The 27534-nt window shown below is 40.0% G+C and overlaps 1 protein-coding gene and 1 pseudogene across 6 annotated transcripts in view; both read left to right on the top strand.

The window, feature by feature from the left end:
- Positions 1–5374, top strand: part of EFCAB7 (EF-hand calcium binding domain 7) — a 60868-nt gene extending 55494 nt beyond the window's left edge. For 4 of the 6 annotated variants that reach the window (XM_036349288.1, XM_036349287.1, XM_036349289.1 and 1 more), the window contains 2 exons: positions 3769–3876; positions 4805–5077. In XM_036349288.1, coding sequence (XP_036205181.1) covers positions 3769–3876; positions 4805–4879 — 183 coding nt within the window. In that variant the 3' untranslated portion in view covers positions 4880–5077. Of the gene's footprint in view, positions 1–3768; positions 3877–4804; positions 5078–5260 lie in introns of those variants that run through there. The other 2 variants (XR_004974019.1, XR_004974020.1) reach the window with 2 other exon arrangements.
- On the top strand, positions 5303–8482 carry LOC118676035 (annotated as a pseudogene).
- Positions 8483–27534: the final 19052 nt, after the last annotated feature.

Below are 27534 nucleotides of genomic sequence, written 5' to 3' on the forward strand. Positions count from 1 at the left end.
CTGTTGTAGTTGAGCTTTGATTGCTGTTGGTCCATCAATTGGAGGGATTTACCCTTGACTGGCTGCAAGGACTGGTTGGAACCAGAGTGAAGTATCATCTCTGCAGGGGCCCAACCCACAGAGCAGGACTTACTTCTGCAGGGTTCTGATACCCACTGAATTTTCCTCTTGAGTATTTCCTCTTGTGGAGGTGGTTCTGGGGCCTCCTGGGAAGTGCAGGCCAAGGTCTACCGCCACCTGTGTGCTGCCCGGGGCCATCAGGCATGAGCTACAAAGTGGTGTGAAGATGATTGCTACTTGTGCTGAGTTTGGAGGTGGTCATGAGAGGTCAAGCTGCCAACCAAGGCCGGTTGCTGCAAGTGCCAGACCTGGGGCCACTTAGCAAGAGGTTTGTGGCACCCCAAGGCCAGATGCTGCTTCTTTGAGAGGTTTTTGGAGAGTTTAGAGCATGAGTCAAGACAGGCTGTTTGCATGGAAAAGCCACTGGAAACAGTTTGGATGGGCCCACAAATTAGGTGGGACTGGGTCTCATGGAATTCCCTGGGCTGGGTGAACAGTGTGGGCCAGGTTAAACTATAAAATATTGAGGGAGGGGGAGTGGGGGAAGGAAAGGGCTGGGAAACAGCATGCAAAGAGAGGAGAATCCTGGCATCTTCTGAGGATGTGGAAAAGAACATTCTATTGGAGTGGAGGTTCTTGAAAAATAGTGTAAAGGCTTGAGATAATTGTTTTTCTCTTAAAGTATTATTAAAGCAAATGTTTGGAGATTTATACAGATAGAGAATTATTTGGCTACAAAATAATTTACTTAGTTTGTTAATAAAAGTCTTCACTCAAACACAATTATTTTAAATAATAGATATCGTGTTTTGAAGCAATACAGACAATGAATTTTGCTTAACTCTTTACACAAACATTGCAATATCAGAAATCCTATAGACTATCATTTTACCAAATTAAGAATATTCCACTGTCCATAACCTATTTTTATCACACCAGTTATTTCTAGCTTTGGCCATCTTCCCTGCTAATATTGATATTGCAGGTCAAGAGAAAATATGCATACATTCTTAAAGTCAAAGACACAGTTTTCTAGAAATTATAAATTTTCATAAACCCTTGCTCAATATGGCTGGGTTTTCTTTTCTTCTTTTTTTTTCTTTTCTTAGAACTGTTGGTTTATTTTTTTTAGTTCCTGGGTGATATTTTCATTATTTTTATTTCTGCCATAAATTTCTTAAAGGGTTTAAGATTTGGCTGAGTATTGAGTCAATGTGAGTAGTATACATTATGTAACCAACTCTCCTAGTCAAGTAAGGGCCACTAGAAAGTGTAAAATGGTCTCAGCTTTCAAGGATTTTATGGTCTAGTTGAAAAGACAAAATTAATACTCTTAAAAGAGATCTGAGAATAATTAAGTGTTAAGTAATGCTGTACTAATGCTATGTGCAATAGTCTACTGTATTTTTATCTCTTATAATTGATGTTTGGACTATAGAAGTTGGGAAGGATTTGTGATGAGGAGAAAAGGGGACTGTGATGTGGGATTTGAGCAGGTGGTGTGGGATTTAAAAGATAACTAGGATTTAGATTTGCAGAGAGGCAGTCTTTAGACGCAGGGGAAACAGTGTAAGGAGAAATGTGAGAAAGGGTTAATATAAAGTGTTGCGGAAAGCGTGAGACTATCTGCTTTGCAGAAACAGAGAACTTTATTTGGAAGAGTATTCGGAAGATAAATACATTGATAGAATGGATCCAGATTATATGGGGTAGGACGAAGGTAGGTTACAGTTGTGAGTATGCAAAACACAGTTTATTTTTTGTATTATTATTTATTAACTAGTGGCCCAGTGCATGAAATTCGTGCATGGGGGAGGACGTGTTCCTCAGCCTGGCCTGCACCCTCTCCAATCTGGGACCCCTCAAAGGATGTTCTATTGCCGGTTTACAGGGATTGGGCCTAAACCAGCAGTCAGACATCCCTCTCGCAATCTGGGACTGCTGGCTCCTAACCACTCACCTGCATGCCTGCCTGCCTGATTGCCCCTAACCACTCTGCCTGCCAGCCTGCTCGTCCCCAACTGCCCCCCGCTGCCAGCCTGCTGGCCCCCAAATGCCCCCCCACCAGCCTGATACCCCCAACTTCCCCCCCTGCTGGCCTGCTCGCCCCCACCTCCCCTCCCCACTGGCCTGCTTGCCCCCAACTGCCCCCCTGCTGGCCTGCTCACTCCAAACTGCCCCCCCCGCTATCCTGATAACCTCCAACTGACCCCCACTGATGGTCTGCTTGCCCCCAACTGGCCCCCCTGCTGGTCTGCTTACCCCCAATGTCCTGCCCCCCACCAGCCTGATCACCTACAACTGCCCTCCTCTCTTGGCCTCTAACCGCCTCTACCTCGGCCCCGCCACCATGGCTTTGTCCAGAAGAACGTCTGAAAGGTCTCCTGAAAGGTCTCCCAGTCTAATTAGCGTATTACCCTTTTATTAGTATAGATAGAGGCCTGGTGCACGGGTGGGGGCTGGCTGGTTTGCCCTAAAGGATGTCCCGGATCAGGGTGAGGGTTCCCTTGGGGCATGGGGTGGCCTGGGCGAGGGACCTGTGGTGGTTTGCAGGCTGGCCACACCCCCATGGGGTGAGGGTCCCCGCTGGGGGGCATGGTTAGCCTGGGTGAGGGGCTGAGGGCTGTTTGAAAGCTGGCCACACCCCCTTCAGGGTGGGAGGTCCCTGCTGGGGTGCCTGGCCAGCCTGGGTGAGGGGCTGAGGGCTCTTTTCAGGCTGGCCACACCCCCTTCAGGGCCGCCATCTTGGTTGGCAGTTAATTTGCATATCGCCCTGATTAGCTAATGGGAAGTGTGTCAGAGGTACGGTTAGTTACCATGTTTGTCTATTATTAGATAGGATTATTTTATTATTTTCCATACAAACAATGGTAACCCTACTTTTGCCCCACTCCATATGTTACCTTGAAAAAGAGGTGAAGGCATTTGGATTTGATTAAATAAGCTAGAGTCCCCAGCTAGTAAATTGCAATCTTCAAATGGGTCATAAAGCCTTGGAAGGTGATTCTGAAAATCCATCATGTTTTCCTTTCTGCCCTCTATGTTTTATTGGGATTACAAGGGTAGAAGGGAGTCACTACCTTACCCCACTTCCTCTGCTCTGCTATAACTTATCATTTCTCAACCCTCTACATCCTTTTCCCTCAAGGAAAATTAAACTTCCTTCACTAAAATGAAGTCATAATAGTTTAGAGTTCACAGTGTATGAGGCACTTAACATATATTAACAGTTACTTTTCACAACAACTCAATGGGGTGAATACTATCCCCATTTACACACAAGGAAACTGAAGCACAGGGATGTTAATTTACAAAAGGCCACACAGGTAAGTAGCAGAGGGACTGAGAAGTGAATCTGGGTTGTCTGTTACACTACTCCTCGATAGCCATTAGGGAGTGATTGCAGTTCTATAGCAGGGGAATACTTTGACTTGAATTTCTCTCACTTCTCAGCTCCATTCTGCTGTTTCTTCTTCCTATCCATCCTAGAGGCCATCATCTATTATCTCAAGTATCATTTCTTCCATAAGGTCTTCCTTGATACCCCAGTCTCAGCTAATGTTTCTGTATTTCTATAATGTCTTCCATGTTTCTGTAGAACCCTATGAATACCTCTATCACAAGACTTACACAATGCCTTATAATTACCGTTTTCTTTATCTGCTTTATTAAAGACAGAACTAACAACTTATCAAATCTTTTTTATAGTCAGATAATAAAGTGATTATTCACATCAACAATGAACTAAGTAAAAACTGCATAAACAACAGAGGACTCAACATATTTGCAGTAGAAGTGGCACCCAAATCTGCAATGGTAATGCATTGTTTTCTAACTAAAGCTTTCTGTTTTGTCAATTGGAAAAATTTTTTTTGCTATAATGCTATGAATAAATGTATATATAAAATGAAGTGGAGAGTTATTTTAAGTTTGGTATTTGTATTAGTATCATCTTATATTAGGAGATAGGAGACTTGGTTCTAATCACTTACCCTCTGTTCCAGTCTATTTAAGTGTAAAATTAATATATCACCAGCTCCAGGTACTTCATAAAGTTAACGTAAAGATAAAATGATGTACATGAAAGCACTTTTGAACATCATATACAAACACAAAGCAGTATTAATAGTATTAGGAATTTTGATAATCCACAATACTTTTACATATATTATTTAGATTTTCCAAGGTAACCTGAAAGAGAAAATGCTTCTGAGTTTTAGGTAACCAGCTAAGTCAAACCAGGAACAGCTGGGTTCCAGTGTTAGCAGAGCTCTGGGTTTCTGATTTAGCCAGGAGTTCAAAGGCAGGGACAGATCAGTAGATGCTGAAACTAGACTAAAGAAGGGAGACAGGGAAAAGCTTTCTATTCTTACCCTTTCTTTCTCCATACTCTCTGTGAAATCCTAGAACATTCTAGAACAGGATAAAGGAGATTTTTTTCAGTTATCCCAGTGAGGATTTTATAAAATGTTGTAGGTAATGAGGAAAGGATATTTACTCCCCTTTCCACCATCCTTCTTTATATACCTTCACAAACACCAGTTCTCTTCAAGTAGAATTTAGTCTGTCTTATTCTGTTAGACATCAGATTATAGACTGCAAGTCCCTGCTAAGGATAAATATTATAGAATTTTATAAGTACAGGGATATTTTTTACATAGAGTCTAGAAATGTCCTATTGAAAAATTAGCGCAAAACATCAATATGTAAAAGGAAAGTAAATGCTCTCTATTTTTATACGCAGGTTTGTCAACATGTAATGCCTCTGGATGAACGACAAGAATGGATATATAATTGTGTATATTCCCTTATATCTTAATCTTAAATACCATTTCTAGGAAATAATTCTACACAAGACTATCAGACAAAGAAGAATTATTTCAGGTTTAGTATGGTATCTGTTGATCAACTAAATGCTATTCAATTTAACTAATATACATAAATAATCTAATTTGTATGTATTTACATTTCCTCCTATATTATATACTTTATTATTAAAATATAAATAACTTTTAAATGTGTGGCTTTATTTAATGGTAAATCTGGGCACATTTTATATATGAATAGTAAATAAAACTAAAATTATAGGTGAGCTTTTAAAAAGTAATAGTTGGACGCTCAGTATAGGTGGTCATGGCCGCAGCCGCTGGGCGTGAGGAATGTGTGGCGTGAGCACGATTGCTGCCTCCTCTGCCTGCAGGAACCCGTCGCTGAGCCGAGGCACGCTTTCCACTCACATTGCGCAGTTGTGCCCACCATGAGGCGCCTGGGCTCCGTGCAGCGGAAAATGCCCTGCGTGTTTGTGACCGAGGTGTAAGAGGAGTCCTCCACCAAAAGGGAGCATCAGACATTTAAAGTTTTGGCAACTGAAACTGTAAGTCACAAGGCATTATTAGATGCAGATATATATAGTGCAATTCCAACAGAAAAAGTGGATAGAACATGTTGTTACGTTACTACCTACAAAGGTCAGCCATATCTGTGGGCTCGATTAGATAGAAAACCTAACAAACTAGCTGAAAAAAGATTTAAAAATTTTCCACATTCAAAACAAAACTCAAAAGAATTTTTTTAAATTAATAAATCTTTATTGTTCAGATTATTACAGATGTCCCTCTTTTTTCCCCCCATATCTCCCCTCCACCTGGTTCCCATCCCACCCCATGCCCTTACCCCCTGCCATTGTCCTCATCCATAGGTGTAAGATTTTTGTCCAATCTCTTCCTGCCCCCCCACCTCAATCGTTCCCCCCAAGAATTGTCAGTCCACTGCCTTTCTATGCCCCTGCTTCTATTATATTCACCAGTTTATTCTGACTTAATGTTTAGGTTCACTAGTTGATAGGTATTTATTTGTTGTCACTTTGTTGTTCATAATTTTTATCTTTACCTTTTTCTTCTTGTTCCTCTTCTTAAAGAATATCCTTTAGCATTTCATATATTCCTGGTTTGGTGGTGGTGAATTCCTTAAGCTTTTTCTTGTCTGTGAAGCTCTTTATCTGACTTTCAATTCTGAATGATAGCTTTGCTGGGTAAAGTAATCTTGGTTGTAGGTTCTTGCTATTCATCACTTTGAATATTTCTTGCCACTCCTTTCTGGCCTGCATGGTTTCTGTTGATCAATCAGCTGACAGTCGTATGGGTATTCCCTTGTAGGTAACTAACTGTTTTTCTCTTGCTGCTTTTAAGATTCTTTCTTTGTCTTTAGCCCTTGGCATTTTAATTATGATGTGTCTTGGTGTGGTCCTCTTTGGATTCTTCTTGTTTGGGGTTCTCTTCGCTTCCTGGACTTGTAAATCTATTTCTTTCATCAGGTAGGGGAAGTTTTCTGTCATAATTTCTTCTAATATGCTTTCAGTATCTTATTCTCTCTCTTCTCTGGCACCCTGATAATTCAGATGTTGGTACATTTGAAGTTGTCTCAGAAGCTCCTTACACTATCTTCATATTTTTGGATTCTTTTTTCGTTTTGCTTTTCCAGATGAATGCTTTTTGCTTCTTTATATTTCAAATCTTTAACTTGATTCTTGGGGTCCTCTAGTCTGCTGTTGGATCTCTGTATTTTATTTTTAATTTCAGTCAGTGTATGTTTAATTTCTGACTGGTCCTTTTCCATTTCTTTGGCATTCTCATTAAGATACTTGAAGGCCTCACTAAGTTCCTTGGAGGTCTCACTAAGTTCCTCAGAGGTTCGTAGAAGATTCTTGAGTAACCTTATAACTGTGGTTTTGAACTCTATGTCCTCCATTAGTTTGCTTTCCTCCATTTCTTTCATTTGTGACATGTTTCTTTGTCTCCACATTTTTGGCTGACTGCGAGGACCCGTTGTGTCTATAGTGGAAGAACTTCTGTGCTGGAGTCACCCTTATGGAGCAGGACTTGCTTCAGTGGGGCTTTGGTGCTCACTGAGTCTGTTTCTTGAATGTGTCCCTTATGGATGTGAGGAGTTGAAATCTGGTATCTGACCAGGGGTACCCTGGTTCCTGGATCTCCCAAGTCAACCACTGTGTGGGTCCACCCAGCAGGAGCTACAGCAATATCAACAGATTTCTCCTCTTTGTTTGGAATTTGGAAGTTTTGGAGCTCTCTGACACAGCTGTAGTTTGTTGGGATAGGCTGCAAAAACGCAGGTGGTTCCTTGCACCACTGGCACAGCTTGGGCGGGGATGTAAATTGAGTGGGGCAGGGTCTCAGAGAATCACCAGGGCGGAGCAAACAGCAATGTTTGTCGTCCGTGGCTCTGCAACTCCTCATGGCTCCGCGACTCCGACTCCGCATCTCTGCGTTCCTGAGTCCCGCACCCCCAGGGCAACAATGGTCCCTGCGAGCAGCTCTGCGAGAAAGCCACCCTCGCTTTCCAACCTGCTGCAAGACAGTCCAGTTTCTCCCTGTAGGAGTCTGGGACCTCAGAATCTCACCTTAAACAAGCTCAGTGCGTTCGAGAGCTTGTCTCCCCTTCCGATTGAAAAAAACCGCGCATCCAGGTGCAGCCCACCTCGCGCGCGCCTTCGTACCTCTGTTCTTGGCGCCTCTGCAGTCTCAATGTGCTTATTTCTTTCCTTCTAGTTGTAGAACTTCCGCTTGGCCAGCTTTCCCATGGTTCTGGATGATAGCTGTTTTGTCTTATAGTTGTAATTTCAGTGTTGTTGTGGGAGGCAGTACGCACAGGTTTATACCTTACGCCGCCATCTTGGTTCCCCCCTCAAAAGAATTTTTTTGGAATGTTGAGGAGGACTTCAAACCTGTTCCAGAGTGCTGGATACCAGCGAAGGAAATTGAACAATTAAATGGAAATCCGATGCCTGATGAAAAGGGACACATTCCTGGGTGGGTACCAGTGGAGAAAAACAACAAGCAGTATTGCTGGCATTCCTTTGTAGTTAATTATGAATTTGAAATAGCCCTGGTACTGAAGCTTCATCCTGATGATTCTGGTCTTTTGGAAATTACTGCAGTGCCACTATCAGACCTCTTAGAACAGACGCTGGAGCTAATAGGAACAAATATTAATGGAAACCCATATGGGTTAGGAAGCAAGAAGCATCTGTTACAACTTCTTATACCACATGGAGCATTTCAAATAAGAAATCTACCTCCCTTGAAGCACAGTGATCTGTTGTCCTGGTTTGAAGGTTGCAGAGAGGGTAAAATTTAAGGAATAGTATGGCATTGCAATGATGGCTGTTTAATCAAGGTCCATCGCCATCATCTTGGTTTATGCTGGCCAATTCCAGATACTTACATGAATTCAAAACCGGTTATTATTAACATGAACTTGAACAAACATGACTATGCTTTTGATACTGTCTATTTAATCATTTTTCAAAAATAGATCATCAGAAATTTAGTAGGCTCAAACTCCATGAATGGACTGGAAATGTAATTAAAAACCAGCTTTATTGTTGTTATATTTGAATCTTGAATATTCTGCCATGTGTAAAAGGTGAAAATATCTCAAGGTTCCTATTTATTGTTCAGTGTCTAATGGAGAAATAAGTCTTCTAACATTTGAAGAAATGAATTTTCCAGTTGGAAATATCTAGTCAAAGTCTTATTTAGAATCAGCAAATGAATTTTAACCTCTGGATTTAAAAATGTAAGTAATAATAAGCTCCCCAGCTTGTACAAAGGGTTGGATTCTGTCCACTATAACTGAGTAGTAATTTAAAGACAACAATGAAACCAACAATTTTGGATCATTTACTTTCAAAATTAAATACTTTAAGCTGAGTTTAATTTAATCTTGCTTGACATTTAACAATATTGTACACACACACACATACAAGTTATAAATACATATAAAATGTAAGAACCATGACACATATATAAATAGGTAAGAATATAAAACCTCAATTTTAAATGTTAAAATTGTTATTCTCATATTTAAAAACTTAAAACATTATGAATGTACAGAAGTTCACTAAAGCTCATTGCCTACTTGATAGTCATAACTTACTTTAAAAATCTTCAAATATATATTTTTCTAATGTGTTAAAAATTTCATACAACTTTATTTACTAAAATTTCAAATTCAGGTAAAGGTAGAGGGTATTGGAAAGGATATCATGTAGGTCAGAGACTTGTAAATAGTTAAATAAAAACTGTAATTATAGCTGGCCCTTAATAAGTGGGGAAATTGACAGGACTTCCCTCTTCATCTTCAAACTGTTCAGAAGCAGCAACAGGACTAGTTAATTCAACTGCAAATTGTTCAGAAAGTTTTTTTAACTTCTCTTCTAAAAGAATATTTTTTTCACTTCTTCTTTGTAGTTATACTTCAGATCTTCAATTTCTTCAAAAAATGACAGATCAACATTTTCCAGTTCTTTAGCTTTTTTATTTCCTCCTAATAGAAACATATTGTCTTTAAAAGACATCAATACTATCTAATAAAAGAGAAACATGCAAATTGACCATACCCCTGAATGCTTCCCACTGGCTAATCAGCAGGATATGCAAATTAACTGCCAACCAAGATGGCGGCCAGCAGCCAGGCAGCTGAAGCGAACAGGAGGCTTGCTTGCTCCAGTGATGGAGGAAGCCAAGGTTCCCCACCTGCCACCACCCAGCTCTGAGCTCTGGATGCAACTATGTTGCAATTATAGAAGCTAAACAAGCTCCAGAAACCTGCTTTCAGCCGGCAGTGGGCTCAGAGCTTAGAGCAGCAGTGATGGCGACAGAGTTCCAATTATAGAAGCTAAACAAAGCCCAGATATCTGCTTTCAGCAGCTGAGGCCTCAAGCTGGAGCTGGCCTCAGAGCTAAAGCCGGCTCTCAGCTCCAGTGACAGCCATAGAAAGTAAATAAATCCCAGAATAAAAAAAAAAAAAGAAAAGAAAAAAAGGAGAAGCTGGGAGCTTCAGTCACCCGCCAGCCTGAAAACGGCCCTCAGCCCCTCATCCAGACTGGCCAGGCACCCCAGTGGGGACCCCCACCCTAAAGGGGGTGTGGGCAGCCTAAAAACAGCCATCAGCCTGTCATCCAGGCTGGCTAGGCACCCAAGCGGGACCCCCATCCTGATCCAGGACACCCTTCAGGGCAAACCAGCCGGCCCCCACCTGTGCACCAGGCCTCTATCCTATACTACAGGCAGGGCGGGACAGTGCGAGCTGCCATCCAGGCCCCATGTGCAGCCCTGGGCAGCGGGGAATAAGCCCAGCCCCCAGCCGGGACCCCTATGTGCCACCTGAGCCCCCAGCCGGGACCCCCGTGCCGCCTAAGCCCCGCCCCCAGCCGTTACCCTATGATTATTGGAGAGCAGGAAAGTGCTGTTGGGCCCTGGGTCACTGTGGTGATCCGGCCATCGGTAAGTAGAAAAGTACGGCCTGTAGGCAGCCCCCAGCTGCGCTTGATTCAGGAGCAGGAAAGCCCGGCCTGCGGGCAACTCCAAGCTGGGCCTGCTCCCCCGTCGCCATGGCGATCCTGGAGGAGGAAAGCCCGGCTTGCAAGCAGCACTCCCATCCTGGCCATAGCTCAAGGGAGAGTACAACTAATATGCAGTGGAGGCCAGGAGCCTGAGAGATCAACAGAGAGGGGCTCCTGCTCCAAGCCTCCATGGTGTGGCTGGGGGAAGGCCCCCAGCAGACACACACACACACACACGCACACACACACAGGATGCCTGCTCTGAGCCTCTGCTGACAGACTGTGGCCATCAGTAGGACATCCACTGAGGGCTCCTGGACTGTGAGAGGGGCAAGCTGGGCTGAGGGAACTCCTCCCCCCCCCCCCCGTGCACGAATTTCGTGCACTGGGCCTCTAGTAAGTATATAATACACTTCTTAGGTTTAAACTAAAGAGAATTAATTATAAACGAGCACCAAAGTAACCTGAATAGAAAATATAAAGATTGAAGCATTAAGATTTTGTTAATAAGATTTTATTGTGCAGTATAAGTAACTAACTTGTTAAATGCCACATCAAATGACCTGTTCTGTAAGTTATGTCCTAGTCTTTGACTAAAATTTATTAGCTCTTAAATTAGAGGGGGATTTCATCTTTCTCCAAAAGCATACTCTCAGATATTCAGTGAGGCAAGCAAAAAGACATGGCTATTCACAGCATTAAGGTTGTTTTGGTTAATATTCTTTAGCTTAGGCTTTATTTATATTTTCTTTACAAATATGTAATTTGTAATGAATAATGGTCAATTTCTTATAAATATATTTATGATCAGGGAAATTCTAGGGCTTCTTGCCTGACTAAGCTATGCATCTGGTGAAGAGGCAATTTGAGCTTTAGAATAGCTAATAATCACTAGTTAACTTTCTTATCATGTTCTTTTCTATTTACAGATTCTTGAAAGACATAAAGCATAGCAAATATCTTTTTTAAGGAAGGGGAACTATTCCTAAAAAGATTTTCAAAAGGAAATAAAAGACACTGTTTGCAATGTGACCAAAAACTTAAGAAAATATTAAAATGAGCTCTATATTTGTGACAATTAAAAAATAAATTTACTCTTTAATCCTAAAAATAAAATAAAATAAAATAAAAAGTAATAGTCGCCCAGCCAGTGTGACTCAGTGACCCAGGAGGTCACTGTTTGATTCCCGGTCAGGGCATGTGCCCAGTTTGTGGGCTCGGTCCCCAGTGTGGGGCGTGTAGGAGGCAGCTGAATGATGATTCTCTCTCATCATTGATGTTTGTATCTCTCTCCCCCCCTTCCTCTCTGAAATCAACAAAATATTTTTTAAAAAAGTAATACTCAATGAATTCTACAAAATCCTAAAAGGAAATGTAAATGGGCCAGCTGCAGCAAGTGCCCTGTGTGATCTCTTTGGCTTTTCCATGCCCTGTCCAGGGAACTCTTGGGTCCGGAGTTCCTGTCTGTGCCTGTGTGGTCGCTGGCATGTGGCTGTGGAAGGATCAGGGGACCTTTTGGGTTCCTTCTTCCTGCTGCTGCTGCTGCTGTTGCTGCATTGCCTGCCTCTTCACTGGTAGCCTCTATGTCCTGCTCTGTATCTTTAGCTTTGAACCTGTGCCTCCCCCAGGGCCCTGCCGGTGCTCAGCCTGGGACCACATTCCACCATTACCAAAAAAATATCGAGGTGTTCCAAACCTCTCCCGTGTCTTAGGTCCTATCCCTACCTGTCTCCTTAGTGTTTGCATTAAAGCTCCCTAAGAGTGAGTCTTACCTACCAACGCCCCCTCTATGTTGGCTTTTTCCTGTTGTATTTACACATTATAGACTTCTTATTTTTAAGAAACCTCTCACTCCCTTTCTCCCTCTGTCCTTATATCTCTTGTCCACATTTGCCATGCCCACTTTCTTGTCCATCTTTCTTTCCATTCTCTCCAGTTAATTCAACTACTGCTATTCCCCCACAGACCCCGATAACTTCCTTGTCAGCAAATCCAGTGGATATCTTAAAACCCTCTCTCCAATGTTAGACATTGCTATCTTTCTATCTTCAGATTTCCTTCCTACCTGTGACCTTTCCTTTTCAGACTTCTTTCCAGTCATACTTCTGTACCTTCTCCCAATTTCCACATTCTCTCTCATCTCAGATCCTTCAGATGGAATGTTTCCTTCTTGCCTATAGAATAATTTTTCCCTCCCACTTCCCTCTTCTTGCTTCAGGTCCCAGAAAATGTCACCTTTCCCAAGAATTCTTTCCCTATTACTGTGCCCACCAAGACTACTTTGATGGCCCTAACACTTTGTGCTTACTCTTTGTTGTCACACTCACTATTCTATCCTGTAGTTACTATTTATCTGTACTCTTCACTAGGCTGAGAGCAGGGACAGTTATAATTCCAGCATATGCCCAAGAAACCATATGGACATGCAATAAATATTTGTTGGACAGTTGAATAAAGTGGGCAGAAATTTAAAATAAACTTATATGCGGCATGAATTTTTCTTAATTCTTAGGGCTGTTTGTAAACTTAAAAAAATAGAAACATTAAAAAGGTCTCATTACTATTTAATCCCATTTATGCAGACTGTTTTTTATGTCATTAGTTAACAAGTTAAAATAACTAAAATAAAATGAAATAAAAATTTAATTTTTAAGCTAATTATCTAACATGCAGTTTTAAATGGGAGAGGAATAGACTACATGATAAGTAATTCCTTCCTACTTTAAAATTCTATAGTTCTATTTCAAAACTGAATTAGTGTTAAGTATCAAATACTATCACACGCAATTCTTAAATTACTATATTTAATGATTTAGTTGATTTCCCTTTACCATACTTCTGTACCTTTAGATATTGTAGTAGACCTGCTTGGCTTTGTTTTTTAAGCCAATGGCCTTTTAGGTCTATTTTTGGTGTAGGTTAAATATGAAGCAGAAACTTAATACACCACACTAATCCTATTTTGAATATAATCCAGGAAAGTGGAAATGTATTTCTGACTTTGGCCACCAGAGGGTGAGCATATTATTTTATTATTCATTAGGGAGGGAGGGAGGAGAGGGAGAGACAGATAGATAATATTTCTCAGCACTGCATTAAGTTTTTCAGTGACTTTTAAGATGGCTTTGTTGAAATATATTGTATACTATGGATATATCCATGCACAGGCATGTACACACATTCTTATTAGAGAATATATAAAAATTATTTCTAACTTGTAAGTGGATGCTAAGTCTTCTTCTCTTAAAAGGGCATTGACTTTCTTTTTTTCTTTTTTTTTATTCTCTAAAGTTTTACATATTAGTATGTCTCCTTTTTCCCCATTTGACCTCCCTTCCCCCAGCCATTCCCACCCTAGGCAAGCCCCCACCACCCCAGTATCTGTGTCCATTGGTTATGCTAATATGCATGCATAGAAGTCCTTTGGTTGCTCTCTAACCCCCCTCCCCTGCCATTTGTCTCTGAATCTATTCTTGTTCATCAAATTATGTTGATCATTATATTCCACATATGGGTGAGATCATGTGATATGACTTTCACTTTGTTAAAATTAAAAAACAGAGACTAGGCTTGAAAATTCCCTGAGCAGACAAAACCAGTTTAGTCCATACAAATAAACCTTAATGTAGCTTATTTGCAAGACTACCTTGACTTGGGTCATTTTTTGCTTATGCCTCTGGAAGTCATAAGCAAAACTTGAACTGTTTCCCAAAGTTGATAGGAAGTAGCCACTAAAAATTCTAATATAACCAACCACTATGAAGAATAAACAGTCCCTGCTTTCTCACTATATAAACTGCTTTATAACAATACTAGTGGCCCGGTGCATGAAATTCATGCGGGGGGGGGGGGGTTCCCTCAGCCCAGCCTGCACCATCTCCAATCTGGGACCACTGGCTCCTAACCACTCACCTGCCTGCCTGATCACCCCTAACTGCCTCTGCCTGCCTGCCTGATTGTCCCTAATCCCTCTGCCTGCCTGCCTGATCACCCCTAACCTCTCTGCCTTCCTGCCTGATCCCCCCTAAATGATCCGCAGCTCCCTCGGCAGTCACTGCTGGGTCACCACAGCAACCCAGCACTGACTGCAGGACTGACTTCCGGTGTTCTGTCGAGCCTTTGGTCGGTCGTTACGGACCCTGGGTTTTTATATATTAGGGTGCCCTTGAGCCTCACTCCATGTTTTGGTTTGAGTGCAAAGTCCATTTTTGGTGAGTGAACAATAAATTTTTACTAGTTGCTACTTCAGTGATTTGTTGTTTTTACTTCTGTTATATCTGAACCTTTGATAACTTCATCATGAAATTATAAGCACAAGAGCATATAGAAATGTAATTGAGGGGTCCGGGCTGCCTGTCACTACTTTAGCCAATTAAGCAGAAACAGGATTGAATCATATATGAGCATTTACTAATATTCCAATATGCCAGCAGTATGGGAGAGCAAAAGATCATCCACAAAGATCTTCTCTGCCTCTCCCCATAAACCAGTGGCTTATATTGGGTAGAAGGACAAATATTACATGGGAAAGTAAGAATTACAGGCATGGGAAAGTAGGCACGGTGTAATCATTACAGGTTACAAGTAATGCGGGCTGGTGGGGTTGTAGAAGGAGGGTGCCCCTAGGCGCTCCAGGACCAGATTACAGTCAACAGAGGGCGGGTGCCTAGGCACCTCTGGAACCAGATTACCAGCAATAAGGGCTGTGTGTTGCAAAGGGTGGGTGACTCCGGCATTCGATTAGTCAGCTACCAGGTTATACATCTTCCTATAATGATAGGCCGTTCTCGGGAAAGGAGGATGGCTGCATTCCGATGTTAGCTTCCATGTCCCAGGGTATACAACTCTCAGCCAGGTTAGAACGTACTTTCTCTAATCAGAAAGGAACCATCACAGTTAACAGAGCATGATGAATATTATAATTGTAGCTAGTCCCTAATATTCTATTTCTGCCCCTAATAGAAATAGCCCTGCTAGCTTTACAGAGGATTATAAAGCTTACCTTTCTACACAGCCTAGGGGAAAAAGAACTATGTAATTATTTGAGGGGAAATAAGGCAAATAGTAGAACTGATTTATAGAAAGTAGGTGAGATTCATGTGAAGTGACAATTTAGGGGCCAGGAACTAGGAATTGGTGCTAAAAATAGGTACTCTAGCCTTGGCCAGGTGGCTCAGTTGGTTGGAGCATCCTCTGGTACACCAAGGGGTTGTGGGTTCGATTCCTGGTCAGGACGTATACCTTGGTTACAGGTTGCAATACAGGAGACAAAATCGGTGTTTCTTTCTCACATCAAGGTTTTTTTCTCTCTCTCTGAAAAAATCAATAAAACATATCTTTGGGTGAGGATTAAAATAAAAATAAGTTGTTTTTTTTTTTTTAAAAAAATAGGTACTCTACTTTTTGCATACTACATTATTAAAGATATATATGAACGTTCCATTCCTCCCAAATTGAAATATATATATATATATTTTCAATTTCTTTCAGACACAATAAATACCTAACATTTTATACACATTCCTTTAAAAAAATTTAATTTTGGAGAGAGGAAGGGAGAGAGAAAGAGAGAGAAACACCAATGTGAGAGAGAAACATTCATCAGTTGCCTCCTGCACATGGCCAGGATAGAACTGCAACCTGGGTATGTGCCCTGAACGGGAATTGAACCTGCCACCTTTTGTTGTACAGGAGGACTCTCCAACCAACTGAACCACACTGGCCAGGGCTTATACACATTCTTAATTTTATTCCTTACAAGTTAACACAAAGGTCAACCAACTTAAATTCAAGTCCAGCGTAAGCTCAATCATAAAGGAAGCTAATGTCAACATCCTATATAATAAAAGCCTAATATGCAAATTGTCCCCTTGACCCAGAGTTTAACCACTCGCTATTACATGTGCTGACCACCAGGGGATGGTGAGGAACATGGTAGGCATTGGTGACGTGGTGCTGGCAGCGGGTGGCAGTGGAGGCGCTGCTGGCCCCGATGGGCCCCAACAAGAGTGGGACTGCGGAGGGATGGTGGAGCAGGTGAGAGGGCAGTGCCAGGCCAAGGTGGGTGCGAGTGGGGCCTGATTGCCCCGCCGATCACCCCACAGATGGCGACCAGCGTCCATTACAGAGAAAGGGCAAATAGCAATATTAAAATATTTCTTCTAATTATTTTCCTTTCAATGTGCATGAATCCGTGCACTGGACCACTAGTATAATATAAATGCAATAGTGCCATTTACAGAATACTAACATTGTAAGCTTTCTGGCAATTTCAGATATGAATATGCAAAAATTACTAAAAAGTACATTTCTCTGTGCCTTTTCTAAACATCTGTTGCAAAAATTTCTGGATTTAGAAATTTCAATTTCTTTGAAAGAATTTTCTTAGCAGAGCACTAACAATTTTAGGAGACAAGTCGGCTGGTGAATGGTCAATAGGGACATATAGTGAATAAGTCCCTGTTACATATTGCATCAGTTATAACAGAGAAGTAGTAGACATATCTATCTCTGTCCTCAGGAAAAGAAAGGGCGGAGGAAATGAGTTACATATCAGCCTATCCTATATAATCAAAGCCTAATATGCTAAGTGTCCGGTTGTCTGGTCGGCCGTTCAACCAATCAAAACATAATATACTAATGATATGCTAAGGCCACTCAACCGCTTGCTATGATGTGCACTGACCACCAGGGGGCAGACATTCCGACCAGTAGGTTAGCTTGCTGCTGGGATCTGGCAGATTGAAACTGAGTGAGATAGGCCAGACATGCCCTGGAGCCCTCCCACAGTCCCTCCCTGGTTGGCCAACCTCCTGCGTCCCTCTCCGGCCCTGATTGTGCACCGGTGGGGTTCCCTCGGCCTGGCCTGTGCCCTCTCGCAATCCGGGACCCCTTGGAGGGTGTCAGAGAGCTGGTTTCAGCCTAATCTTGCAGGCCAGGCTGAGGGACCCCACTGGTGCATGAATTTGTGCACCGGGCCTCTAGTTAAGAAATATTATGAAGTCTTAAGTTAATAAACACTGTTCATTAAGCATAAAAGAGTGATGAGGGTGTGGGAACAGAGTGGAAGGGAAGGCCAGCCCAATTTGGGGAAAGGTAGGGAGATTAGATTCTCTTAGAAGCTTGAAGGAATGAATGAGGTGTAGTTATTCATTTTTAGTCATGCAATATGATGTATTTAAAATATAAAAGAGGCACCTTTTAATAACTATTAAAGGAGATGATTCATAGGGTTTAAAGTACTATTAAGTACTACACTTAAGCTTGATAGAACAAGTTTAAACAAGTTGGAAAGATTAGTATGGGCTGGAAGAATCAGGGGATAAACTACAACTTTAACTGATCTTAAAGGGATAAGAGGGATTTTAAAATGGGGAAAGGAAATTTAAGGCATGTTCTCATGTTTTTTACTTTTCTAGAATTTGCTGTATTGTATTTCTGCCTATTAATATCATAGACAATAGGGCAATTGATCATATACTTACTGAGTATATATACTGTATATGTATGTATATGTATACATATGTATAGAGCACTACTACACTTACTGCTATACAGAGATGAGCAAGCTAGACATTGTTCCTGCTCTCATTATAGATAGTCTATCAGAAAAGATAGATTGTGAACAGGTATTACACATAGTACCTGTAACATACATTTTTAAATGCCTCATCCTTCATGAAGCCTTTAATCTTTTCCCCAATCCAGAAGAAACTATTTCACTTCTTGAGCTCTATTTTAGAATCAACTAATGTCATGTTTTTATTTCATATTAAAAATTATCACAAATTCGACCTCATTTTGGGCATGGTTGTATTAACACATGTATAGACCCATTTAAACACCACTGCAGTCAGGAAATAGAACAGTTCCATCACCAAAAACTCCCTTATACTATCTCTTACAGTCACATCCTTGTCCTCTTGCATCTGTGCCTCCCTCCCTGCCCCCCCCCCCACACACACACACACTTCCACTAATCTGTTTTCCATAGCTATGGTTTTCTCTTTTGAGAGTCATAGAAATGGGATGGTACAATATATATCCTTTTGAGATTGATTTTTTTCAGTCACTATAGTGCCTTGAGAATCCTCCAAGTTGTATGTATCAATAATTTGCTCCTTTTATTTTTTTCTATATATTTTATTGATTCTTCACAGAAAGGAAGGGAGAGGGATAGAGAGCTAGAAACATCGATGAGAGAGCAACATCGATCAGCTGCCTCCTGCACACCCCCCACTGAGGATGCGCCCACAACCAAGGTACATGCCCCTGACCAGAATTGAACCTGGGACCCTTCAGTCCGCAGGCCGACGCTCTATCCACTGAGCCAAACTGGTTAGGGCTAATTTGTTCCTTTTATTGCTTAGTAGTATTTCATTATATGGTGGTTTCAGAATATGTTTATTCATTCATCTGTTAGGTTGTTTTTAGTTTTTGGCAGTATTAATAGAGCTGCTCTAAACATTCATGTATAAGTTCTGAAGTGAACATAAGTTTTCACTTCTCTAGAGTAGATACCCAAAGGTGATATTTCTGGGTCATCAATATATATAAAAGCCTAAGCGACCAGCCAACTGGCAACCAACCGGTAGCTATGACACGCACTGACCACCAGGGGGCAGGCACTCAACGCAGGAGTGGAAACCACAAGCATGGAAACGTGGAACAGATTGATGAATCTCAGAGGAAAGAGGGGAGGGAGGGAAGAGATTAACCAAAGATCTTATATGCGTACTAGAGGCCTGGTGCACAGATTTGTGCACTGGTGGGGTCCCTGGGCCTGGCCTTCGGGGATTGGGCCAAAACCAGCTCTTCGACATCCCCCCAAGGGGTCCCGGATTGTGAGAGGGTGCAGGCCAGGTGAAGGGACCCCACAGGTGAATGAAACTGTACACTGGGCCTCTAGTATGGTATAAAAGTATATATTTGATGAAACTGCCAAAGTGTTTTTTTGTAGTGACTATACCATTGTGCATTTCCACCAACAATGAATGAGAGTTCCAGTTGATATTATCAGCACTTGGTATGTCAGTACTTTTAATTTTAGCCAGTCTAATAGATGTGCAGTGATATCTCATAGTGGTTTTAATTTGCATTTCCCTAAGGGCTAATGATGGACAACTTTCCAGAGGCTTCTTTACTCTCTGTAGATACCCTCATCAGTGAGGTATCTCTTCAACATTTTAAATTGGGTTGTTTGCTTTCTTACTGTTGAGTTTTGAGGGTTTATAAATTCTGGATATATCTTTTGTTATACATGTGATTTGCAAATACTTTTTACTAATCTGTAGTCTGCAGCTTGCCTTTTCATTCTCTGAACTGTATTACATGGAGAGCACAAGTTTTTAATTTTGGTGACATCCAATTTATTAATTTTTCCTTTAATGGATCCTGTGTTTGGTGTCAAGTCTCAGAATTTGTTGCCTAACCTCGGGTCACAGAAATTTCTTCTAAAAATTTTATAGTCATTTTACTTTGGACCTTTATATCCAAATTACATTAACATTTATGAGTTAATTTTCATATGAGTTATAAAGTTTAGGTTGAGTATTTTGTTTTCAATATGTATGTCAATTATCTCAGCACCATTTGCTGAAAAGATGGTCCTATATTAAATTGCTCTTGTGCCTTTGTTGAGAGTCAACTGACCATATAGTCCCATATATTTCTGGACTGTGTTCCATTGATCTACGTGTCTTTCCCTTAACAAATACTATATTGTCTTGATTATTGTAGCTTTATATATAGTCAGTTTTGTAATCAGGTAATGTGCTTCCTCCAGTTTTTTGTTCTTTATCAAAATCGTCCTAGCTGTTCTATTCTCTTTCCCTTTTCATGTAAATTTTAGAACTAGCTTGTTTATATCCACCAAAACTCTTGCTGGAATTTTGATTCATAAATATATTTGGATGAATTTGATATGCTTATTGTGTTGATGCTTCCAATCCATGAGTATGGTATTTCTCTCCATTTATTTATGCTTTATTCTACTTTATCAGCATTTTATAGTTTTAGCCAATAAATCATGTATACCCATCATTAGATTTATTTATCTATTATTTTTTTAAAAACATATTTCTTTATTGATTTCAGAGAGGAAGGGAGAAGGAGAGAGATAGAAACATCAATGATGAGTGAGAATCATTGATTGGCTGCCTCCTGCATCCCCCGGCCCCTCCCCTCTCCCCCACTGGGGATCGAGCCCACAACCCAGGCATGTGCCCTTGGCTAGAACTGAACCTGGGACTCTTCAGTCCGCAGGCTGACGCTCTATCCACTGAGCCATGCCGGCTAGGGCTATATTTATATCTAAATATTTTATGAGCTATTAAAAATTGGATTGTTTTTTAAATTTCTGTTTCCAGTTGTACAGTGTTAGTATATAAAAATATGATTGATTTTTATGTATTGGTCTTATATCCTGAGACTCTTGTTAAACTCATTTATTAGTCCTAGGAGTTTTTCATTTGTAGAGTCCATGGGATTTTCTACATAGAAAAACATGTCACCTGCAAATAGGGACAATTTCATTTCTTTCTTTCCAATCTGTATGCTTTTTCTTTTTTCTTGCCTTATTGCACTGGCTAAGATAGCCATAATTATGTTGCATATAAATGGCAAAAGTGGATATCCTTAACTTTTTACTAGTCTTAGGGAGGAAAGCATTCAATCCTTCACCATTAATATATTAACTGAAGGTGTTTGTTTGTTTATTTATAGTTTCCTTCTATTTCTAGTTTGCTGAGAGTTTTTATCAGGAATGGATGTTGAATTCTGTTAAATATTTTTTCTGCATCATCATATGGTTTTTCTTTTTCAGACAGTTAATATGGTGTATTACATTGATTGTTTTTCAAGTATTGAACCAGCCTTTCATTCCCAGGATAAAACCCACTTGGTTGTAATATGTTATTTTTTAATTATTGTGGATTCAATTGACTAGTACATTGTTGAGCATTTTTGTGACTGTGTATACAAGGGATATTGGTCTTTAGTTTCTTTTGTTTGTAATGCTTTTGTCTGGTTTGGGTATCAGGACAGTGCTGGTTTCATAAAATAAGTCAGCAATGTTTCCTCCTCTTGTTTTCTGGAAGAGATTGTGTGAAATTGTGGTTATTTCTTCTTTAGATAATTGAATTTGCCATTGAAAACAACTGGGTGTGGAGGTTTTTAAGTACTAATTCAATTTCCTTAAAAGTAATGGGGGTCATTCAGTTTATTTCATCTTGGGTGAGAGGTGGTTTGTGGTTTTTGAGGAACGGGCTCATTTTATCTAAATTATCAAGTTTATGTGCATAGAGTTTTAAAAAAAATGTTTTTGGGATCTCTTGTGATTATCCCCCCATCTTTTTTTATTCCTGATATTAGTAAAATGTCTATATTTTTTCTTTTTCAGTCTTGCTAGAGGTTTATCAATTTTATTGCTCTTTTCAAAGAACCAACTTTTAGTGTTATTAATTTTTAAAATTTTTGTTTTCAATTTTATTGATTTATGCTATTATCTTTATTACTTCACTTTTTTCCCTGCTTGTCTTCAGTTTTTTTGCTCTTTTTCCAGTTTGTTAAGTAAAAACTTAGATTACTGATTTTAGACCTTTTTATTCTAATAGGTTTAAAGATAAATACTTTTTGCCCTAGCTGGTTTGGCTCAGTGGATAGAGCATCGGCCTGCAGACTGAAGGGTCCCAGGTTCAGTTCCAGTCAAGGGCACGTACCTCGGTTGCGGGCTCCTCCCTGGCCCAGGCCCTGGTCAGGGCACATGCAAGAGGCAACCAATCAATGTGTTTCTCTCACATTGATGTTTCTTTCTGTCTTTTCCTCTCTTCCACTCTTCTAAATATCAATGGAAAAATATCTTCGCATGAGGATTAAAAAACAATACTTTTGTGGCTTATATTTCATTTCTTATATCATATTAATTTGTATACATATTAGGATACTCCTATTTTAAATTCCTTAGGTTCAGGGAGTACTTAGGTAAGTACTCTGAGCCTCCCTAAGTATCTCGTACTATGTACTTGGCGAGAATTTTATAGATAGTTTGAATGGAAGAATAGATGGATGAAAGGAAGGTAAGTGAAAGCAATGAATATAAATATTTCAAAGATATCGTCAAAATAAATAAAAATATGTAACAGAAGCTTCAAGAGTTAATAATGTCAAGAGAAAGAAACAGACAGTTCACTTATGAAGAAGAAAATTGCTAACACCAGTCTAAGCTACTTCTGATAGGGAGTATTCAGAAGCTCAGAGTAGTATACAGAACACCCATAGTGTGTTGCATCTAGTTCTACATAGGGAATGAAACAAAGAACTCTGTTTCCTAGACAACTCAAGAAAAAATTAACTTATTCAAATAAGGTAAGCAAAATAATAATTTGGAAATATTTACCTCCATGATTTTCTTTATTCCATTTTTTACTGCAAAGCCTGATATACTTTCCTCTGTGTTTTCATTGGTAAAACCTTAGGATAGCCTTCTTTATGTTACTCTGTCTCTTGCTGACCAGCTGAAGTCACAGTTTAGATCTGTAGAAAATTAGGCTATGAGTTGACTGGCTCATACCGCTTCATAAAATTAAAGCATCCATATTAGTTTCCTAATTAGTTGCCACAAACAAAAAATTCCACAAACTTGGTGACTTAAAACCACTTGATGGTTTAAATATATTTTTACCACAGTTCTGGGGGTCAGAAGTCCAAAATTAGTATCACTGATACCCTTTTCAGTAGATTCCAAAAATGAATTTCAAGGTGTCACCAGGTTGTGCTCTCTCCAGAGATTCTAGAGGAGAATGCATTTCTCACCTCTTCCAGCTCTGGGTGGCTGCTGGCACTCCTTGGTTTGTGGCTGTATCACTCCAATCCCTGCCTCTGGTCATACTGTCCTCTCCTTTTCTGTAGTTAAATCTCCCTTTGCCTCCCTCTTACAAGGACACTTGTGAATAATCCAGGATACTTTCCCTTCTCAAGATCCTTAATTATACCTGCAAAGTCCCTTTTTGCCATATAAAATACCATTCTCAGGTTCCAGGGTTGAGGACATGGATATCTTTTGGGGAGCTAGCACCATAGCATCTTGATCCCTTAATCAAGAACATTGATGAAATAACATAACAGAAGACATTCATTATCTCTTTAAAGATGTCCTTCATAATCTGTATTTTTAAAAATCTTATCTTTTTGCCATCTAAAATATTAATATTTGCATATCAAATATACATTAATTTAGACTGATATCTTTTATAGTAGGTTCCAAAAATGAATTCTAAGAAAAAAAACCCAACTTATCATATTTCAATCCTTTTAAAATATAGCTTCATGAATAATCATTTGACACTGAAACATGAGTTCAGAAACTATTATTATTTTGGCACAGGAACAAACTTAATTTCAGAATGACAGACTCCAGATATCCATTAACTTTCACTAAAATAAAAGTTTTAAGCTCCTGGATAACTTATGAATACAAATAGAATAGATGTTATATGGTTTCATGTTGCTTCCATATGTAGGAACTGGTCATTTCAACAAATTATAAATAGATAAAAAAAATTTCACATAATGACCTAAATCTGCAGCCACAAAGAACCCATGATTTAGGTTTAACAAATGAACCAAGATGAGGTTTGCAGTTTTGTTCAGAATTAATGTGCATGGGTTCATATGGAATCATCAGTCAGTTATTTGCCAGCTATAAGCAATTGAGAATTCTTATAGGAGATTATCTGCAACTTCCCCATTCCTTCAGAATTCTCTTAACTCAGAGACTGTCTTTCAGGCCTAGTAGAACCCTTGGGTGGGAGAAAGATTGGGGTGACTATTCTAGGTCTACACTGAATATGATCTTAATATTTTTCAATATGTATTCTTCCACCATCACTTATACCACCAGATAGGAAGTTGAGTGTACACAAATACAGTTGTGTGGTTGTTGTTTTGTTGTTGTTGTTGTTGTTAATCCTCACCTGAGGGTATTTTTCCATTGATTTTTAGAGAGAGTGGAAGGGAGAGAGAGACACAGAGAGGGAAACATCAATGTGAGAAAGACACATGCATTGGTTACCTTCGCACAGGCCCCAGCCAGGGCCAGGGACTGAGCCTGCAATTGAGGTGCATGCCCTTGACCGGAATCGAACCCAGGACCCTTCAATTCACAGGCTAACACTCTTTTCATTGAGCCAAACCAGGTAGGGCTAGAGTTGTGTTTTTAACAATAATGTGACATATACTTTTATTATATGGCATATAAGGGCTTTGTAAGGCTTTGTCTGCATGTTGTTAATAAATTACTTTTCAGTATTTTTCATTTTGATAATCAGTTTCTTTATGAGCCATGTAATTGCTGTTAGCGGCTCATGCCACTAGATCATCCACTTCACTGTCCAGTGTTTCCAGGATAAATTCCGTACATGTTTTTTTTCATTACAAATTTCACATGGCCATTTGTTATTTGTTGCAGTCATCAAAGTTTGATATCCTATGGTAAAAACATTTCTTGAAATCGTTAGAGTTGGAATGCAAAAGATGATTTGTGAAGGGTGAAGGTAGAGTTGTCTTTAATGAACACTGTTTGGAAATGGCATTTGATCAACTATTGTATATTGATCTGGCCAGGATTTTATCTACCTTGCAGTCATACACATTGGTTTATGTAGGCAGAAGAATCATTCAAGACTTTCACAGAATTGCCAACTGCTTGTTCCTTGACCTAGATAAAATTTTCGATAAATTTGCTTGAAGGAAGACTCATAAATGGCATAGTAATAACCTGCTTAAGAGGTAAATCTTTCTTGCCTGTGAATTTAACCTAATAAAGTCCGGTTTACAAAAGGCTGGATGGCACATCTAAATCTCTTCATGCTGGATTAATGTTTCTAAACAAATTATCTTTCAAAGGTAGAAAAGCCTAACTTTTCCATACTCTAGTTCCTGGACTTTATTTTTTTTTATTATCATTTTTAAAAAATATATTTTTATTGATTTCAGAGAGGAAGGGAGAGGGGGGGAGAGGTGAAACATCAATGATGAGAATCATTGATTGGTTGTCTCCTGCACACCTCCCTCTGGGAATTGAACCTGCAACCTGGGCATGTGCCCTTGACCAGAATCGAACCCGGGATCCTTCAGTCCACAGGCCAACACTCTATCCACTGAGCCAAACCAGCTAGGGCTAGTTCCTGGATTTTAAATGTTGGAGTTTCTCAGAACTTGGTATTGACCATGGTTAAATGGTTGAAGTGTAATTTTTAAAAAATACATTTTTATTGATTTCAGAGAGAAAGGAAGAGGGAGAGAGATAGAAACATCAATGATGAGAATCATTGACTGGCTGCTTCCTGCACACCTGCTACTGGGGATGGAGCCCACAACCCTGGCATGTGCTCTTGACCAGAATCAAACCTGGGACCCTTCAGTCCGCAGGCCAAAACTTTATCTACTGAGCCAAACCAGCTAGGGGTGAATTTTTATATTATATATATTTTCCCCTGTATTCTATATTCTCCTGTTAGGTGATCTCATTCACTCTCATGTTTTCAAATGCTATCTACATGCTATTGGATTATAAATTCATCTTATGCCCAGGTCTTTTTTCAAAGCTCTAGACATCTATATCTAACACCTCTTGGATGTATGCCAGGCACCTCAAACTTTACATGTCTAAAACAAAATTCATGGACCACAGTGTACTAGCGTACTACCCTCCACCCCCACACTTTTTACCATAGTCCCAGTCCTGGGTCGCTAGGAAACACATCTTTTCTATATATATATATATATATATATATATATATATATATATATATATATATATATATATTTAGCAAGTCTTACTGATTCTACTTTCTGAAAATTTCTTGAGTTTGTTCACTTCTACCCATCTCCATTGACATCAACTTACTACAATACACTCAGTTTCCACCTGCCTATCTGGCTCACTTCATCCACTTTTCCCCTTTCATTTAGTCACACAGTAGCCAGACTGACCTCTTAAAAATGCTATTATGATCACAGTATTCCTCTGCTTAAAACCCTTTAGTCATGCTACAACAGGTATGAAACTTGAAGACATTATGCTAAGTGAAATAAGCCAGGCACAAAAGGACAAATATTATTTGATTCCACATATATGAGAATAGAATAGTCAAACTCATAGACAGAAAGTATAATGGTAGTTACTAAAGGCTGAGGGAGGGAGAAATGGAGGGTTAGTGTTTCATGGGTACAGAGTTTTAGTTTGGGATGATGGAAAAGTTCTGAAGATGAGTAGTTGTAATGGTTGCACAACAATGTGAATGTCCTTAATGCTATTGAATATCTTTAAAATGGTTGAAGTGTAATTTTTATATTACATATTTTTTACTTCAATTAAAAAAACAAACAACCTGCCCTAACCGGTTTGGCTCAGTGGATGGAGCATTGGCCTGCGGACTGAAGGGTCCCAGGTTCCATTCTAGTCAAGGGCATGTACCTTGGTTGTGGGCACATCCCCAGGAGGGGGTGTGCAAGAGGCAGCTGATTGATGTTTCTCTCTCATCGATGTTTCTAACTCTCTATCTCTCTCCCTTCCTCTCTGTAAAAAATCAATAAAATATATTTTTTTAAAAACCAAACTTTTGGTTGTCCATTGCTGTTATGATCAAGATCAAAATGCTTTACACTGTCTAGAAAACCTGATGTGACCAGGCCTTCCACTCTACCCTCAGTTTCCATGCTTCAGTTACACTGGCTGCCTTTTAAATCTTTGATGACACTAAATTTCCTTCTTATTTCAAACCTTCCCTCTTAATGTTCCCTCACCTGGCCAACTACTACTCATCCTTCTAGTCCTCAGCTTAGGCATCACTTCCCCCACAATATTTTCCCCGACTCCCTCCAGTGATAGACCCTCCTGTTTACATTCCTATAGTGCCTATACTTCTTTGCAGCACTATCACAATTATGACTTACTAGATGCCCAGTGTATGAAATTCGTGCACAGGTGTAGGGGTCCCTCAGCCCGACCTGCACCCTCTCCAATCTGGGAGCCCTCAGGGGATGTCCTATTGATGTCCCGTGGGGAGCGGGCCTAAGCTGCAGTCTGGCCTCCCTCTGCAGGAGGCAACCAG

Source organism: Myotis myotis, unplaced genomic scaffold (genome assembly GCF_014108235.1).
Source record: "Myotis myotis isolate mMyoMyo1 unplaced genomic scaffold, mMyoMyo1.p scaffold_m19_p_2, whole genome shotgun sequence".
NCBI lineage: Eukaryota > Metazoa > Chordata > Mammalia > Chiroptera > Vespertilionidae > Myotis > Myotis myotis.